At 39.0% G+C, this 17,093-nt stretch overlaps 2 protein-coding genes across 7 annotated transcripts in view; one reads left to right on the top strand and one right to left on the bottom strand.

The window, feature by feature from the left end:
• The window catches only part of LOC102790993 (synaptic vesicle glycoprotein 2B-like), a 40,059-nt gene extending 32,972 nt beyond the window's left edge, over positions 1–7,087 (bottom strand). For 2 of the 5 annotated variants that reach the window (XM_006782247.3, XM_035916037.2), the window contains exons 1-2: positions 6,946–7,087; positions 1,075–1,693 (exon numbers count right to left, since the gene is read on the bottom strand). In XM_006782247.3, the coding sequence (XP_006782310.2) occupies positions 1,075–1,301 (227 nt within the window). In that variant the 5' untranslated portion in view covers positions 1,302–1,693; positions 6,946–7,087. Of the gene's footprint in view, positions 1–1,074; positions 1,712–3,632; positions 3,925–6,945 lie in introns of those variants that run through there. The other 3 variants (XM_087843384.1, XM_087843386.1, XM_087843385.1) reach the window with 3 other exon arrangements.
• Positions 7,088–12,012: 4,925 nt separating this feature from the next.
• c7h15orf40 (chromosome 7 C15orf40 homolog) lies at positions 12,013–16,396 on the top strand. Of its 2 annotated transcripts, none has more exons than XM_035915249.2 (4): positions 12,013–12,253; positions 13,681–13,813; positions 13,892–14,019; positions 15,963–16,396. In XM_035915249.2, the coding sequence occupies exons 1-4, from the start codon at positions 12,050–12,052 to the stop codon at positions 16,050–16,052; spliced, it is 555 nt and encodes a 184-aa protein (XP_035771142.1). In that variant the 5' UTR covers positions 12,013–12,049; the 3' UTR covers positions 16,053–16,396. The 2 variants fall into 2 exon arrangements, with proteins under 2 accessions (XP_035771142.1, XP_035771149.1); XM_035915256.2 differs by having other exon boundaries at positions 13,892–14,030.
• Positions 16,397–17,093: the final 697 nt, after the last annotated feature.

Genomic DNA, 17,093 nt, shown 5'->3' with positions numbered 1-17,093 from the left:
AACTAGATCTGATTACACTGTTCTGAATATATAATAATACTGTATACTTTATTGATCCCTTGAGGAAATTACTCTCTCTGCAGAGGGCGCCCACAAATCAGGCGACTGGGGTGCAGTGTGTATGGACGCTACCTTGCTCAGGGGTACTTCAGGGTAGCCATTCAGTGGATTCAAACCCCCTACCTTCGGATCATGGGGTGACCACGCTACCTACTGTGCTATCCCTGCCCTATATCTGGTTATTATTGCTGTCACTCTCAGATATGCTATCATGGAAATCATTAGGTTTTGTGCCCAATTTTTGAGTTTTTATTTTTGCATCCCTGTATTTACAGTGTTTTGACGTTTTTTTCTTATTTAAGCTTAACCCTTTCATGCATAGTGGTCACTACAGTGGACAGCTATTCAAAGGCTGTTTTCTTGTACTTGTATCAGTGTTGATGGTATACTTGCACATAAACCACTACACTGGACACTGATGTGTCACTCCATACCCTGCCACCCACTGGTCGTTTAATGTTACTATAGATGTATGACGTATTTCATTGTAATTATTGTTATTTAACCCTGTCATGCATGAATTATGACAACCTCAATCAGGATTTTTTTTCTTCGGTACTTTATTCCCTTTTCATGCCTAAAGATGGATAAAAAATACTTAAGAAAAAATCCTAATTGAGGCTGTCATAATTAAGTAACGTTTGGGGGGGGGGGGGGTTGCTGATTTTAATGATATACTATTTATTATTAAAGATAAACTTAAATAGCAGTATATTTCCTCTGCAACATTAAAGAAATATGCACGATAATGAATCAATAATTATAATCCAGTATTATATATGATTCTGCATTTCAGTTCACAGTTTAGTACACTAATATTTAAACAGACTGTAAAACAATTATTAAAGTTTAAACTTCAGTGCAGTGGCCCTTTTTATTTAGTTTCTGTGATATGGCACAAACTTGTAAATGCATTTATGACTGATCCATTTTTCAGATTTCCTGAGATCCCTCACCACCAGCTACCACTCTACAGTGAGAGTGCCCAGAAACATTAAATATGCAGTGCTTCACCATGCAGCTCTCTGTGCAGCCTTTGTGTCATCAGGATGTGGAATCCCTTGATATTCTCCTTCATACATCTGATCCTCTTCATCATGTCCTTCAGTCACATCACTTGCTGCATCGTCTTCCTGAAGAGGGTAGTCTCCCTGAAGAGGGTAGTCTACCTGAAGAGGATAGTCTCCCTGAAGAGGGTAGTCTCCCTGGTTGTATATGTTGTTCTGGTAGTGGTCAGCCATCTTGGCCTACTAGACCAGCTTTTCTAACTGTAAATAAAAGCTTTTGCTTGGCTTGTTAATTATGTCAGTTATGAATTTTAGGGAAAAATATAGTTGTCATAAAATAGCAGTTGGAGTTCTTAGTTAATCATACTGACTTACTACCCTTAAAAACTACTTTCAGGGTCATTAGTCACTTTACTCCACTTACTGTTTTTTAAACTTAATAGCAAATAAAGGTCTATTAATGACATCACACCATCAGTCTGTATGATTTGCAGTGCAGGTGTGACTGTCCCAGTAAAACAAAACTTGTCTGTTTCATCAGTAACTTCTGCTCCATGTTGTGCTTCTTATGGTGCTGTTAGTGGTAATTCCAAATTCCTGTAAGGTCTTCTCTTCAAAGTTCACTCCTGAAAACAAAAAAACTGGTTAGTTTATTGTACACTGTGACACTTGGAACACAGAAGACCTTAGCTACCAAAATATGCTTTTTTAAACGTATTTATTTTTTCTGCTGATTATGGTGGTGGTGATAGTGGTGATGATGGAGGTGGTTACTGCTGATGAGCAGTACGCTCTGCGTATTAAGTTCATTTGTATGACTGTGTTTCCCCATTTGGTTTCTTTTCAAACTTCCTTCTTTATTTTAAAAGTGTGTTCTCCCTTGTGCCTTTCTTTTAGATTTACTTTCCTTGGCTCATTATCCATCATTTATGGTGCTTTCCTGAACAACTCAGAAATTGGAAATTCCGAGTTCCCAGTCGGAAATCAACTCAGATTTGAAGTGAGCTAGCAATCCAAGATGGCAGCATGCAACATAAACAGTAGTAAAACGTTTTTCTTTTTCATCTGTACTGCCACTGTTGTGTATTTTTGACTCACTCAATAAGCCATATGCAGAGCATTGATCAGTCTCTATCCGTAGATATGTTTTTTAAGCACCAAAACATAAATATTATGGTGTATTGTTAGTGATAGTAAATTTATCTACCCTGCTAGGAATCAAAACAAAGGCTAGAATGATGGACAAGCTGTGGGTGCTAATAAGACATGAGAGAGGAAAGTGAATGCAGTCTGCTATACTTCACAGAGACATGGCTGCTCCCAGACCTCAGTGCCACAGTATGCAGGTTTTTCATTATTCAGGCTGACAGAGACGCCAAGCTTCTCATTTACATTCGAGTACCACCTAATGTGCATGGAGTTGTTATAGCAACGTGGCTGAACATCTTGTGATGGGACATAAACACTACAACAAAGGTGGACGTTGAGCTGATGGTATACCAGCTGCTCAGTCTGTAGCTTTTCGTCAGACGGGGACCATGGTGTTGTTTCTGTGCAGCTGTTTACTTCATTGCCAGGTTTCAAAATAGAGTTTTTGATTTTCATAAAGAAAATGCACTCATAACTCATTGACTGACGCCACTGACTAGCCAATCAATGGCATATAGTCTGTTGATGTCACATTTTCAGATCGCTTGGAACCCCAGCCAGTAGCTGTTAAAAAGTACCCGGTACTTTTGACCTAATGGAAAACCCCAAAAACCTCATCAATCTGTGCCGAGTTGACCTGAGTAGGTACTAATGGAAAAGGGCTATAAAACTCTGGTCCTTTTGAATGAATTCATGCAAGGATTTTATATAGAGCCACTGCCCTCACCCCACTTGTTACTGTTAACAGGACCAGGTTGTGGTACCAAGACCAGGTTAACAGCATGCTCCTGACTTCCTGTTGCCACTCAGTTGTGCTTTGTATGTGCTCTGTGATCCACATGAGGATGGCATCAACAACATAACAAACTACATCACTGATTATATAAATTTCTCTGAGTATACAATTATCCCAATCAGGACTCTATGCTGTTTTCTCAGCAACAGGCCCTGGATCACCAGTGACCTGGAGGTCCTAGTGAATGAAAAGAAAGGAATTTTTAGCTCTGGGATCAAGGATATGTTGAGAAGGATACAGTGTGAAGCCGGAGCTGAGTAGGTGTGAAGATACCTACAGAGAAAGGCTGGACACCAAACGCTAGCTGCCCTAGAAAGTTAATTCTGTTAGTATTTTCAGTGGGAGAAACGTTTCATCGTCATCCAAGTGAATTCTTCAGTCTCAGCTGACTGCAGGTTTACCCAACCTTATAAACAGTACTTTTGCATAATGATGAAAACTAGCACCACTGACTAACAATGGGCCATGAGGTCACTTTCATGATCATTAATATGCAAATTGTCATGACCATTGATCAACAACCACTGACCAATGCTCATTGATCAATGGCCATGAGTATCATTCACAGAGAGTTGGGGAATGGCTGCAATCACAGCATCATAAGATGGTGAAAGATGTACCCTTAGGCCCCCTCCTCGATTTTCATGTAAATGGCCTCCTTTACTCCCCGCTCAAACCAGTGTTCCTCCCCGTCCAGGATGTGTACAGTCCTGGAGTCCTGGAGGGACAAGTTAGCTCGTTTGTGTTGTGTCATCCGCTTAGCCAGGGATTGTTTGGTTTCTCCGATGTATGAAGCATGGCAATCCTCCTCTGGGCACTTTACAGAGTACACTACATTACTCTATTTGTGTGGGGCGATCCGATCCTTGGGGTGGATGGGTTTTTGGCCCAGCATCTTTTGGGGTCTGAAAACTACAAAGACACAAAGTATTTAGAGAAAATGTATCTCAAGTGTTCCAATACTCCTGACACATAAGGAATCACTGAAGGTTTTAGTCTAGGCAGCAGCTGTCCTTCCTCCTCCTGGATCACCTGCAGTCAGCTGAGCCTTAAGAAGTCACTTGCATGAGTGATGAAATGATTCTCCCACTGAAAAATGTCCAGATAAACAGAATAGACTTACCTGGATGATTGAGTGTGTATCAAGATGTTAGCTAGAAAGCACTTAAAGAGAAAGAGCATTGGGGGGGAAAGTGCTTGTGCAAATGGGTGGGAATGGGTGAATGAGGCAAGAGGCAATGAGTTGCTTTAAGTGCTCAGATAGAGTATAAAAACCAGTCCATTTACCATTTTCCAAACCAGAGTTTCCCTCATCTCCAGTTTAACAGACTCAGAGTTGTTAGCAAAGTCTACTTCCTGGAGTAGGGCAATGGGCATTACTCTGTGTGATTCAGCAAAATGCTGCAAAAACAGTGCTTTGCAGTACAAATGGATAATGACTCAAAGCTTACTGCAATTGCAACCCAAGAATTTCTCAAGGGAAATAAATTATATATTCTTCAGTGGCCAACTGTTTTGAACCCAGTAGAGCATGTTTTTCAGTTTTTAACAAAACTAAATACAAGAAGACCCACAAACAAGCAGCAGTCACTGACTTCAAGTAATCCTTTTCATCCAAGTCTTTATATTTAAAATTTAATAACCCATGCCATTTTATCATATGGTGTGTACACACACACGTTCAGTGTGCACTCTGTAGCTTTTCAAGGTCAGCAGAAAACACAATGCAAGCCTCTAAAACACTCTACTTCCTGTAAACTGAGATCAGAGGATGAAAACACACACAATTCTCTTCCCCTCAGGGCAGTGGAGACGTGTCTAACAATATAACATAGAAGCTATCCCTCTTACATGGCAAGCATCCTGTCATCATGACAACCAAAATAAAGATATAAACTGTTTAACTGTGATAAGAGACAAACATAGCTATGCTCAAACCTGTGATGACAGATGTGAGGAGAGGGAGCTGAAGAGGAAGCTTCAGCATCAAGCCTAGTCATTTACACCAGATTAATAATGCATCGCGTTTCTTTGTACAGCAGGAAGCCACTACACACACACACACACAGAGAGAGAGAGAGAGAGAGAGAGAGAGAGAGAGAGAGAGAGAGAGAGAAGCGCAGCCTGGGTAAAACACACTCTGCTGATTCAAAACGGAGGAGACTTTTTTTCCTTCTGACTTTCATTTTTATCTCAATTTTCAACTGTTACTGGTGTCCCACATCTCTATTATCACTAAAAGACAGGACAAAAGTATATTACATGTACAGTATTACTGCTTTTTTATGCACATAAGCATCATTATATATGTGTATAAGTTTAACTTTGAATCTGTGTATGTTGCATGCAGATGATGTACATAGGCAGTTGTATGCAAAAAAAACCTGCATAAAGTTAATTGAAAGTAAAGCACAGAGAGAAACATTTATTTACATTTATAAAAGAAATAGAAACATTGTTTTGTTTTTTGTTTTTGTAGATTTCAAAATAACTGAACAAGGTTGTCACAAATTAAATATTTATTGAATATGTTATTACAACTTCACAAAATTGATTGCAAATTTTTAATAAGCTATTCACTAAACTTGTTTTAATGCAAAACAGAATTCTAGCTGGAATTCATTTTTATTATTATTATTATTATTATTATTATTATTATTATTATTATTATTATTATTATTATTATTATTATTATTATTATTATTATTATTATTATTATTATTATGGTTTTTTTTTTACATCATAAGTCCCAGAGTGTCTACTTCTACATGCTTCTCCTTTAAGGGTCAGACTTTTTTTTTCTCTCATTATAAAACTTCCTACTACCTACTACCTCTCGTCCCTGCAGGCAGTCTTTATCCTTCAAGCTCAGGTCCTCAGCCAGAGGCCTGAGAGCTAGAGGGTCCTGCGGGGTATCTTAGCTGTTCCTAGGACTGCGCTCCTTTGGACAGAGATCTCGGATGTTGTTCCTGTGATCTGCTGGAGCCACTCGCCTAGCTTGGGAGTGACTGCACCTAGTGCTCCGATTACCACTGGGACCACTGTTACCTTAACCCTCCACATCTTCTCAAGCTCTTCTCTGAGCCCTTGGTACTTCTCTAGCTTCTCGTGTTCCTTCTTCCTGATGTTGCTGTCATTCGGCTCGCTACATCTATCACTATGGCCATCTTCTTCCATTTGTCTACCACCACTATATCCGGTTGGTTTGCTATCACCATTTTGGAAGTCCCACAGGATCTTAGCTCAGCCATTCTTCACCACCATAGGGGCGTCTCCCATTTAGACCTCGTGACTTCCAGGCCATACTCAGCACAGATGCTTCTGTACTGTGTGTGTGTATGTATGTGTATGTATATATATATATATATATATATATATATATATATATATATATATATATATATATATATATATAGTTTTGGTGAGTAAAATTCTAGTATCTTATTAGTTTCCTTGTTAGCACTAATCAGAGGGTGTCTGTGTATATGTGTTGCACCTGTATAGCTTATGTATAACCAATGCAAACCAAGCTTGAAAACAATAGTTGATAACTTTGTACTGACACTGAGCATTTAAAACAGTCCAAAGCCACAAGGTGGTGTCATGTCGTAGATGCACATATTTTACATACAAATTATCAAATAAATAGAGTGTTTGTGCTGCTCAGTCTGCAATTTGAAGGAGTACTGTAAGTGATTGTGTTTCAGTTTATCTGAAAGAAAAATAACTATACCAAGAAGAGGATAATTGTAATATTACATATGAAATGCAATAAAAACATTTTCAAAAGATTGCTAAGGTATTTTTTAGTCCAAACCTCAGTTGAAAATGCCTATATTTGGATATCTTACTTTTTGAAATGAACAAAATGTAAAGCTCTTCCAATCTAAGTCAATAACATAAAGAAACATTCAGAAAAATGACTTCTCTTACCAGGACAAAACGAGTTGAAGCTCCCAGTCACACAGATCTTTCTTTAAAATTCACTTGTAGCCTGAAAAAAATCTAGTCTAGACTTTCTGCCCTAAAAATGTAAAGAGCATCAACATACACAGGCACGACTGAGGGATTAGGGCTGGGAGGGATTTACTAGCTGCCCCGTCTCCTCCTCCTTCCTCTTCTCTCACTGCAGCACTCCTCCCTGAAGCCTCCCACCACATACACAGTGGTACAGTCCACCTCTGTTGTACAATGCACACAAGAAGATGCCATTTATTCATCAAAAGGGGAGAGCAAGGGCTGGGGCGTGGGCTGGGGATGGGAAAAGGGATGGGCGTGGAGGGGGTTTTGAAAGAGGCATATGGGTGGCCAGTGAAAAAGGAAATGGAGACAGGGAGGAGGAGGTGATGTGGTAGTTGTGTTGACTTAGTGTGAGATGCTTGATAACATGTTTTCTCTGTGATGATGTGAAAGTCCTGCAGCTTTACAACCATGAATCATAATTCATTTCTTTGTCTTTCTTTCTTTGCTTCTCTACTCGGCTACTAAAGCACTTCTATCATTATGCATTTAAGCATCATGATTAAGTAATGAAGGAAGCACAAGATTAAGGAGGACAAGGAAAAGAAAGAGACAGACATGCCCATTCTCTGACCCAGATCTAGATGAAACTATGGAAAATTCATGAATGGATTTTATCAATAATACTGTCGGAAATCATGAAATGTACCACAAGGTAGTTGGATGTTCTGCATGCTTCTGCTATGTTGAGCCTAAAGACCATGAACATTAGTGCCCTGTTCAGGGAAGTCAGAGAGCTGTATTGTATTGCAGTTATTTTTTGCAGTTTTGTGATTTTCAGACAAATGTATTTATTCTGATGGCATTAACTTGGCCTCCAGCAACACTGTGAGGAATCTTGGAGTTACTGGTTGTTGGTTGTTGTTTTTTTACCAAGATACTTCAATGTGCAAATATGCAGGTGCTTTCATGCATTTGTGCATTTCTCTAAAATTAGAAACATCCCATCTCAGAGTGATCCTGAAAAACTAGTTCATGCATTTATTACTTCTACACTGGACTATTGTAGTTGTCCTAAAAACTGTGAAAAATGCTGGAGCGAGAGTACTGACAGGGCAAAAAAGAGAGAGCATATTTCTCCTATACTGGTAAATTTTCTTTTTCATTTAGGTTTATAGTTGTTGCAATACGGGCTCATTAGGAGTGTTTCTTCCACTCCTCTTTTCTTGATTCACTTAGTGTTTATACACCACTCTGCATTTAATGATTAGTTATTATTAGTCTCTGGGTCTCTTCCACAGTGTGTCTTTTATATTGTATCCCTCCCCTCACCCTCAGCCATTTGCTGGATATAGCTGGTCTCCCTGAGCCTGGTTTTCCTGGAGGTTTCTTCGTGTTAACAGAGAGTTTTTCCCTCCTACTGTCATGAATGCCTGCTCATAAAGGGCCATCGGTTTGATTTGAAGTCAGAATGTCAAAAGCAAAATATGTTCACAAACAAGTATGTATTCAGGCAATGGGGAACATCCTTAATCCTGTGTAATGGTGATGACATGAATATAATTTTTGAGGCAGTCAACCACACTGGAGAAGCAGGAAGCACATAAAAATTTAAAAAAAAAATAAAATAAAAAAATAAACAGTGGACTGTCCATCCATCCATCTTCATCCGCTTTATCCGGGGCCGGGTCGCGGGGGCAGCAGCCTAAGCAAAGAGGCCCAGACCTCCCTCTCCCCAGCCACCTCCTCCAGCTCATCCGGGGGAACACCAAGGCGTTCCCAGGCCAGCCGAGAGATATAATCTCTCCAGCGTGTCCTGGGTCTGCCCCGGGGCCTCCTCCCGGATGAGCTGGAGGAGGTGGCTGGGGAGAGGGAGGTCTGGGCCTCTTTGCTTAGGCTGCTGCCCCCGCGACCCGGGGGCAGCAGTGGACAGTGGACTGTAATAAAAAAAACAAAAAAACAAAAAACTCCTGTCCAACACACCTAAACTGCTAAACTAAATAACATTTCATGGATTGAAGAACAATTTTAGTCAGTTATATCTGGATGTGCCCAAAGAAATTATTGATGGGTATTAGGGTGGTTTGCATAGCTCAAAGATTAAGCAGATGAGTAGTCTGAATACAGGTGTTTAAAAGTTAGATGCTGGCATCTTAGGCCGTAGTTTACCTGCCGTAATTACGTTTTTTCAAATTTTCAAACTTTTCCAACATGTCGTTCTGTGTATTTGTATGTCCCTGTCTCTGTACTGGAATATCATTAAAAAGTTGGTCAAAGCTGACTCGATCATACACATCTGTCTTCAACCCAGCTTCAGCGGACACAAAGCCACATTACAAAATGTGATTTTGTGACACAACACATGATGTGATGTCAAAATTGATGTGCGACACAGGCAATATAGCAAGCATAATAGCCCCATTATGCTCTTCCTGAGGTGGAGGATTGTAGAGTTGGCAGCTTCAATACTAGCTGGTGGCTACCCAATTAGAATTTTAAATCTATGTTGCGAATCTTTGTGCTTTTGGATACACTGATCACTTATTTTTGATCAGATGAGTGTGATGCAGCCTTTCTAAGTTTTACACACACATTTGCACTCTTATGGATGCATTGGGGGCAACTCAGCGTTCACAATCTTCACTCAAGATACTTCAGTATGTGGACTGGAGGACTATTGCATTTTTTTTTTATGATATTAGGAATTACAGCCATTTTTATACAGTCCACTAGTTTCTTAGCTTCAAAAGGAGCTGGACAAGTTAAAGGTAAAGTAACAAGGTCTTTCCCTAAAACTTGTTAGAATACTTCGTGGTCATTCCATTTAAAATAAAATGCTTAAAGGCTTTCTTATTAAGTAGGACTGAAGAGCTAAAGTAAAACAGATTTTAATAAGAGCCTCAGTCAATGACCCAGCAAATTACTTCATGAACTGGATCCAGAAGGATGGAATTTACAAGATTGATCTTCCTGGTCTGGCACAGTACAGCAGATTTAATTGGATTAGATTGGCCTCGTCTACCAAACAGTGACTGTTCACTTTTACAGCTTAAGCAGAATAAAGTAAATATTAATCAGCAAGAAAGGATTCTGATGTAAAGCTGACTGCTACGCCCCAACCTCTGACAAAGGACCTTTGCTGTGATAGTGTTAGTGCCTGCAATGCGAATTTTATTTCCTAACATATCAAAATGTGTTGTAGTGCTACATAGAGAATTAAGGAAAATGATAAAAAAGCAAAAACATCAATTAAAAACATCTTCAAGACACTAAAAGCAAAAACAATCAACTATAATACAATAAAAAATAAGGTCATAACATCATACACATAGTAATAAAGTCAATATCTCAAGACAAAAAGTATAACTGTGTTTTAAGATGACTTTTAAAGATGGGCAACACAAGTTATTGTTGTGCAAAGGCAATTTATTTTTTGCCCCTTATAACTTAGGGGCAGCAATAGAGAACGCTTTGTACACTCTGAGGTTCTGCTTAGACTTCTGTATATGTACTGGTCAGATGACCTAAGAGCTTGGACAAGAGTGTCAGGCTAAAGCAGCTTGAAGGTAAGGTGGGGCAAGAGCTGCTCAATTTTATATGTTCTTGTCAAAAGACACTCAGTGAGACTTTGAACAAAAGTAAGACGGAAGACTGGCTAACTTCAATATAAAGTGGATTACAGTAATCCAGCCCAGACATCATAAAAGAGGATTCAACTTTGCCAGCCGCCTTAAATGAAAGAAGCTAGATTTAACTACTGCACTGTTTGGTCGAGCCAGGTTTTGCTTTGCTGCATGTTTAAAGTTTGAAGGGACCAAACCAGAACACAAACTGATATTAATAATGGCAATAACCAACTGCACTAAACTATACAGAACCTCTTTAAAAAGTTGAAGAAGAACAACATCATAGGGAGAACCTGAAGGTTCAATATGTTGAATTACATTCTATATGAATGCCGGATGCACAGGTTCAAACTGGTTAAAAATAACAGAGCAAGAGACAGAGACAGTTGGGTCAGAATCAGGAGCCTATATGAGAGCCATTGTGGCAGCAGCCTGATCAATAAAGAGCAAATATCAAACATCAAGCTTTAAAAAAGACAGACAGAGAGGCACTAAGAATGGAGTCGATAACTTGGATCAGAGTCAGAATCAGAATCAGGGAGACTTTATTTATCCCCAAGGGGCAATTAGAATACAATAATGCTTGATAAGCTATCTCTTATAGCCTCTGTAACAGTGTTCAGATAGTGTTCCTCCCCTCAACCTCAACCCCAACCCCCACTGTCCCTCCCTGACTCTGGTTCTACTGGGGGGTTCTTCCTGTTTCTTCCCAATCTCATCAAGCACTCACCCCTGTTCAGCACTCAGCCATGTGTGGTTGAAAAAAAAAAAGGAAAGAAAGAAAGAAAATACATTTAATGGGAGCCCCCCCAAAATCTCTAAGGATAAAGGTTTTGATTACCTAGCATCTAGCAAATAAATAAATAAATAATTATATGTGTCATTAATTAGATAACATTAGAAATAAATAAATATATTTTATTTAATGAAGTGAATTTGCATTTAGATTAAATGAATGGGCATTTAATTCACTATTGAAATATTTATTTAATTAACAAATTCAAATGTTAATTAATTAACGAAACATTTAATTATTTAATGGTGTATTTAATTAAATCATTTTGTCACTCCTGGCCCTCCATTACATACGAGCACAGACTGTGCTGCAGGAAGGAAGAGCAAGACAGGACGTATGTGTCGCACCACCCCGTACATTTTTTAAATATTATTTATTTTTGCTAAAATATGCAAGTCTATTAAATAAATGTGTTCCCTGGCTCTGGTATGAATTAAATGCTTACATTTGTCAATTCATTTTTTGTAACTATGTTGTGCCAACTAGCCCCATTATGCATTTCTTTGATAAGTTGCAGAAAATGTAAGTATAAAAAAATCTATATATTTATTATAATTTATAACAACTCATAATTTAAGATTATGATAAGCGGAAGAATTTAAATTGAAAACCGGAAATTCGTCAAAAAGCTAGCAAGCTAACAGATAGCCGGTAGATGTTTTCCTGTTCATGTCTTGCCGTAGCTTGTCTTTACCGTGTTAAATTTATACCGTCTCTGCAGCAGGCTAGATCTGTCACTTTAAAGGCTGTAACATTACCCGACCTTGTGCTGGTGCTCAGCTGCCGGTACAGAGCCCCTCTGCCCGGTGTCGCCCTGCACAGAAGGCACTACTCCAGAAACAGACAAATGCCCAAAAAGGTAAGAGCGGTTATTCCACTTTTGTCTATATAGATTTTTTTTACTTCATTTTCCCATTGATATGAGTTAATTAAAGTAAAGTAAGTACTTCTTTCAGACATCTTTTTGATGGACATTGTTTATGCTAAAGGTTCAAACAGTTTGATTTGAATTTTAAGGAGTTTAAAGATTGAGTGCAGGGCTTCTTCATTTGTTGCGACCTTTGTTATTAAGTGTCCCAGTGCAACAGCATTAAGTCACAATATTTTCTTCTTCTTCTTCTTCTTCTTCTTCTTATTATTATTATTATTATTATTATTATTATTATTATTATTATTAGTAGTAGTAGTAGTAGTAGTAGTAGTATTCAACCCTTACAAAAGTAGGTTTTGTTTTTTGTTTTTACTCATTCATGAACAGACAAATACCCAAAAAGGTAGAACAGCTCCCAAATTTAGGATGAAAAGAAGAAGAACATGCTGTCTATTGTCTGTCTGTTGAACATGTATACTGGAATTGTGTCCTTATAATACACACTGGAGAAGTGAAAAATGTGTATTTTGTACTTGGGATGTTGCTGCTGCTGCTCACACAGAATACTTCTTATACAACTTGTAGTTTTCACATGGTAAGCTTTTCTCTGAGATTGAATTCCTAGTCTTCTATCCTTTCTGTTTCTCTACCTGATGCAGACAGCAGGGGTTTTCACTCCTCCTCTTCATTTTACTGTCTTTAGTCACCATAGAAACACTTCCCCACAGCTGTGTGGTGATAGCACACTTACTGTGCATTCCAGATTAGGATGGAATTTCTGAGTTTCCAGTCCCAACAGCTAGAATTTCCAACTCTGAACGAAGGAGCAGCTCCACCAACCCCGGGTTACTGATCCAATGTGGCAGCAGTGAACGTAAACAGTAGTAAAAGTGTAAAACTTGAAATCTGTTACAAGATTACATTGATGGGGAAACCTGCAGTCAGCTCAGACTGAAGAAGTCACTTGGATGAGTTATGAAATGTTTCTCCCACTGAAAACGCTACGTCCAGATGAACAGGATCAGCTTTTTTGGATTTCTGTACCTGGATAATTCATCATGCATCAAGACTGGCAAATAATGAAGCTAGAAGATGGTGGTGTGTTATAGTCTTTTGTAATGTTCCTAACAGGATATTTAAATGCAATGTCTGGTATCAGCTGCATGAGAGACTTGGATAATGTCAATACTATAAAAGCACTTGTGAACAAACTTCCCTATAAGCTTAGAAAGCTCATATGATCTGCAGGAAAAATCAAAAAGGAAGGTTGAAGATTTTGTGTTACTTATGGTGTAAGCTATTTCTAGATTCCCAATTGTTTTACTGTAAGATGACTTAAAGGTAGAAAATGAATGGAAAAAGCATGTAAAGAGCCAGTAATGTTTGACTTAAGCTCTTTTGTGTTGTTAAACCAGGTGAAAGAACAGCTGGCAGGTTGTGGAGGAGCGGCCGTAGCAGAAGCCTGTGGTCCAGTAACCAAAGACAAAAGTGGTGCTGTAACCATAAGAGTTCATGCAAAGCCCGGCTCCAAACACAACAGCATCACAGGTGTTTGTATAACAGAATTGTTGATATGAACAAAGTGAAACACAAATCACACTGCTATCTCTTCTGCCATGCCTTCAGAAGTTTCTACAGAGGCAGTAAGTGTTGCCATCTCAGCACCACCTACAGATGGAGAGGCCAATGCTGAGCTTATTCGCTACCTGGCTGAGGTTCTGGGCCTGAAGAAAAGTCACGTGTGTCTGGACAAGGTTGCTGAAACGTATAAGTGGAATCTTGGTGCAATCTCAGTACACATTTAAATATTTCTGTATACATTGACATTTGTCACTAAGCATTTCTCACTTAATATTTACTTAAACCGTCACTCATGTACATATCTCACTACATACAGTGGTGTGAAAAAGTGTTTGCCCCCTTCCTGATTTCTTAGTGTTTTGCATATTTGTCACACTTACATGTTTCAGATGATCGAACAAATTTTAATATTAGACAAAGATAACCTAAGTACATACAAAATGTAGTTTTTAAATGGTGATTTAATTGATTAATGGAGAAAGGTTATCCAAACCTATCTGGTCATGTGTGAAAAAGTAATTGCCTCTCTTGTTAAATGATGACTTAGCTGTGATTAACCACATTTTATTGAAAGCTGAGTTCAGTTTCACTAAACACACTCAGGCCTGATTAATGGCAGACCTGTTGAATTAAGAAATCAACTAAATGGAACCTGTTTGACAAAGTGAAGCAGGCTAAAAGATCTCAAAAAGCAACACATCATGCCACGATCTAAAGAAACACCTGAGACACAAAGTCACTGACATATATCAGGAAAGGGTTACAAAGCCACTTCTAAGGCTTTGGGACTCCAGTGAACAACAGTGACAGCCATTATACACAAATGGCGAAAACATGAAACAGTGGTGAAGCTTCCTAGGAGTGGCCACCCTACCAAAATTACTCCAAGAGCACATCGACAACACAAAAGAACTCAGAATAACATTAAAGAACTGCAGGCTCAGGTCAGTGTTCATTGTTCAACAGTAAGAAAGAGACTGTGCAAAAATGGCATCCATGGGAGAGTTCAAGGAAAAAAATACCACTGACCAAAAAGAACACAAAGGCTTATCTCACCTTTGCCAGAAAACATCTTGATGATCCTGAGGACTTTTGGGAAAATATTCTGTGGACTGATGAGACAAAGGTTAAACTTTTTGGAAGGTGTGCATCCCATGACATCTGACATCAGACTGACACATCATACCAGCAGTAAAATATAAAATGTGGTGGTAGTGGGATAGTCTGGGGCTGTTTTGCTGCCTCAGGACTCCTCCAATGTGACTGAATTACAAAAATTCTGCAAAGATGAGTGGGCCAAAACCCCTCCACAGCGCTGTAAGACACTCATTGCCAGTTACCGCAAACGCTTTTGATTGTAGTTGTTGCTGTTAAGGGAGTTGTTGATAAAGTTGTTGCTGCACCAGTTATTAGTTTTAGGGAGAAATCACTGCACTTTGTGTTTACTTGTGTTATGTTTTTCTAATATTTAGATTTGTTTGATGATCTGAAACATTTAAGTGTGACAAGCATACAAAATAGCAAATCAGGAAGGGCAAAAACACTTTTTACACCATAGTATTCACATTCTATACTGCATTGAGTATGTGTAAGCAGCTGTAAGCAGGCAGCAGTAGATGGCACTGTGTCACTGTTACTGTCTGTTGGGGGCTTCACTGCAGAGATTGCATGTTGTGGGTATGGTAGGGTTTGAAGAACGAGCTCGATAGTGGTCGTAACACTAAACAGCCATTACTGTAGTGTGACTTATCCTGTGCACTGAGAATTTTAAATGGTGTCAGCTCCAGGGGTGTAAATTAACTTTGTACCCAAAAGTACACATGTGTACTTTGAAAATGTAAATGTATTACACAATATATGTTTTATATAGATACCTTATTATTAGATCTAAATATGCAGCAGGGACCATATAGAGGAGTGACACTGACTTTGTTTTTTGCATTTACTCTAAAACAGTCCAGATGTGACAATACATTTGGGCCAAATTGTCATTGTCATTCATTCTGTGGCTTCATGATGGTGCACTGTCACAGTAAGAAGGTTCTTTTTTAGGGTGAGCAAAGTTTTATCCCATTTTATCATATGTCATTTAAGTCCTTTCTTCTGTATTTTTTAGGGGTCCAGGTCCAGAGACAAAGTCATCAAAGTGGACTCTTCTCTCAGTCCAGAGGAGGTGTTGAGGAAACTCAGACAGGCTGTAGGCTGACAAGATGGATGTCAGTTTCCAGCAGTCATCCAAACTTACCTGGATCTGTGTTTAAAGTAATTGTCCCTACAACTAATAAACTAATAGCTGGTTGTGCCACCTTTGACAGCAGGAACTGCTAACCAAGTTTGGGATACATGGGAATGAGTCATTTACAATTTGCTGTGCGAAATTTTGGAATGACATGAACAGCCTGTTTAAGGTTATTCCAAAGTGAGTTTTCCCTTGGAACTCTACCATGGATGCTATTTTTGTGTAGTCTCTTATAGGTGTTTCATGAACGGGAGGGGGTGGGTGTTCTGTATGAGGTAGGCAAAAGCGGAATAAAATTGAAAATTTTGAAACCACTGGTTTTGCTTTATATCTTTTATAAACAGAAATGAATTCTCCCAATCAATATACCAGTTATTAGCAAGCAATAGAAAGAATGCAAATTGAATTTTAGTAAAAATAAATGTCAGGATGATCATCAACAAAATCTTTTTTCCCCCAACTTAAATCGTTTAACTCAAATGTATTATGTGTTACGTCCACCAGCTACAATATAGGATGTTCAGCCCAGTTTTGAATGTTAACAGTGGTTAACATTTAATTCAATTCATACAAAGTTCATACACACACACACGCGCGCGCACACACAGGACTGAAAGACAGCACAGAGGCACTAATCATGGCAGCACAGGAGCTCCGAGCACAAGATCCATAGAGGCTGGGGTCTACCACACCAGGCAAGACCCCAGGTGCAGGCTGCGTAAAGATGCATCTGAAACAATCCAGCACATAACAGCAGGGTGCAAGATGCTAGCAGACAGGGCATACAAACTGACGGACAAACTGGTGATGGCTAACTGGGCATAGTAGTGGACAAGCAGAAGAAGATGGCCATAGTAATGTGTAGCAAAACCGAATAACAGCAACATCAAGATGAAGGAACATGAGAAGCTGGAGAAGTACCAAGGGTTTACAGAAGAGCTCAAGAAGATGTGGAGGGTGAAGGTAACAGTGGTCCCAGTGATAAGCAGCACTCGGTGCAGTGACCCC

The sequence above is a fragment of the Neolamprologus brichardi genome, chromosome 7 (assembly GCF_056152115.1).
Source record: "Neolamprologus brichardi isolate AB-2024 chromosome 7, ASM5615211v1, whole genome shotgun sequence".
NCBI lineage: Eukaryota > Metazoa > Chordata > Actinopteri > Cichliformes > Cichlidae > Neolamprologus > Neolamprologus brichardi.
This window is presented reverse-complemented; position numbering and strand designations above follow the sequence as displayed.